Genomic DNA, 2,398 nt, shown 5'->3' on the forward strand with positions numbered 1-2,398 from the left:
TGCTGTCGCAGAATGGGGTGAGCAATTAGGATCACATAACAATGTAAGTGTAAAATTTTGTATGGGAGACTAACCTGAAATGTAAACTTCATTTAAACTACAACAATTAAAAAGAAGTACAAAGGGTCATTATTTATTGATAAAAGGTTCGATTAACCAAGATATAACAATTCTAAACATGTCGGTACCTAATAAAGTATCTTCATAATATATAAAGCAAGGATTGACAGAACTATAGGAAGAAACTGATAAATCCATCATCACAGTGAAATTCAGAACACTTCTCTTCATTCTTGATAGATCAGAGAAACATACACAAAAAAAGAAGCAAGAATATATAATATCTGAACACAACAATTAGTTAATTAGCAAGCTTTATCTAATGGATGGAGATAAAAAGATATACACGCACCTGTTTTCAACAATAACGAATGGGACACAATAAAGAGTACAGAAGACTCACATGTTTGTGGAAATCTAAACCTAGAAAGTGCCATAGCAGGTAAGTGGGGAAAGGAGAGACTATTCAATAAATGAAGCTGGGAAAAATGGTTATTCCTTGGGGGAAAAAAATTACACCTTTCACCAGCCAAAATATTAACTCCAGATAGCTAGGACATCAGCAGTCAAAATAAAAAAGTTACAGCCTCATCCAAATATATGGATGAGTCTTAAGCAATATAAGGAGTAAAAAAAAAAAGTTCCAAAAGATGACATACAGTATGATACCCTTTTAAAACACTGAAAACAACTGAACTACACATTATACTTTTGAGGATATATGTAGATATAACAAAAGTATGTAAATCAAACGGGGAGGACAAAGAAATAATCAACACAAGATCCAGAATAGTGGTTACCGGTACAGGGCATCAGCGGGATGAAATGAGGAAGGACAATCTAAATGTAAGTGACAGTTAATGTTTTAGATTCCAGATTAGGTGGTACGTTCACAAATGCTTACAATATAATTAAAAGCAAACTTATAAAAAAATAAATAAGAAATGAAGGTATGGTTTTAGTACTGGTGTACTAAATTTCTACAAAGAAATTCCTTTTAATTTTTACACTTAAAAAAATTCTTCTAAAAAAAAAAATTCTTCTGAATTCATACTCAGTTTCTAGTACCAACACCTGACTTTACTTAAAAATGTTTCCCATCTTACTTATTCAACCTGAAGACTTAGAATGAACATTCTTTTAGTATAGCATTAGTTACTTACCGAACGAAAACTTCTCCACAAAAACAAGAGAACAGCAAAAAATCCAAAAATAGCTGCACCTGTCACCAATTCCCACGGAAAACCATAGGGATCAGGACCTGGTCTCATATCTTCAGGCAATGCTGCCACAACCTTCAAGACAAAGACAATTAAGTTTTTTTTAAATGCACTTTTGATAAAAAGTGTTCATTATAAACACAGGTACAAGTTTATGTGGTCAACTTGATTAATATCCTTTTACCGAAATGGACTATCAGATCATCACCAAAGAGAAGATACCTGAGTATAGTTTTCTAGCAACTTTCAACCACTATTAACAAGTGATGAAGGACAGTAGCATGGTGAAATGCAATAATTTCCAATGCTGGGTTCTAAGGAGGAGCCTCAGAACTTTGAGGACGCAAATGAGAAGAGAGAAGGCCAAAGAAAGAAGCTGAGTGGACTGAGGTTCAAGTCGTCTTATCATGATTTCAAGCAGTTCAGGTTTTATCTAAAGAGCATATTGGGGTTTCATATAAAATTTCCCCAAAAGGTTAAAAATAAAAATGGTTCTGCTGCTTTGAAAAAAAAAAAAAGGTTTGAAAACCACTGGATAGTTGATATGAGATAGGTTTGGAATTTGAATCTCTCTACTTCTATGCCTCTTTTGTTATCTATAAATGGAATAATGCTGTTTGAATTTGCAGGGCAGGAACTCGATAAAGGGTAACTATTTCTATTATTCCTCCTCCAAAGATCATGATCCTCTAACCACAGACTTTCCACATTACTTCGCTCCCCAGCAGGTTTTCAGCACAACATAGGCTTTTGCAGTTGCTCCTTTCTCTGGGTCAATTTATCCTTGCTTAATGGGTTTATTCTGTTCTTTGTTACCAGGCTCCAAATATTACTCATTCACATAGAAAGGAACAAGGCAGGGAAAAAAAGGAAAGAAAAATACCCTTTTAAGAACTATCAGCAAATGGTCGACTACACTGGAAATGACAAATTCAAGAGGAACAGTGTCACACTCATCGTCAAGAACACTTTAAGATCTATTCTAAAGTACAACACTGTCAGTAATAGGATAATATCCACGTGCGTACAAGGAAGACCAATTAATAGGACTATTATTCAAATTTACACACCAACCACTACGTGAAAAATGAAGAAATTGAAGATTTTTACCAACTTCT

At 34.1% G+C, this 2,398-nt stretch overlaps 1 protein-coding gene across 1 annotated transcript in view; it reads right to left on the reverse strand.

The window, feature by feature from the left end:
- Positions 1 to 2,398, reverse strand: part of MIA2 (MIA SH3 domain ER export factor 2) — a 77,814-nt gene that overhangs the window by 67,143 nt on the left and 8,273 nt on the right. The window contains 1 exon segment of the mRNA XM_023731442.1: positions 1,176 to 1,355. Within this exon segment, the coding sequence (XP_023587210.1) occupies positions 1,176 to 1,355 (180 nt within the window).

The sequence above is a fragment of the Trichechus manatus genome, unplaced genomic scaffold, assembly GCF_000243295.1.
Source record: "Trichechus manatus latirostris isolate Lorelei unplaced genomic scaffold, TriManLat1.0 scaffold00043, whole genome shotgun sequence".
Lineage (NCBI taxonomy): Eukaryota > Metazoa > Chordata > Mammalia > Sirenia > Trichechidae > Trichechus > Trichechus manatus.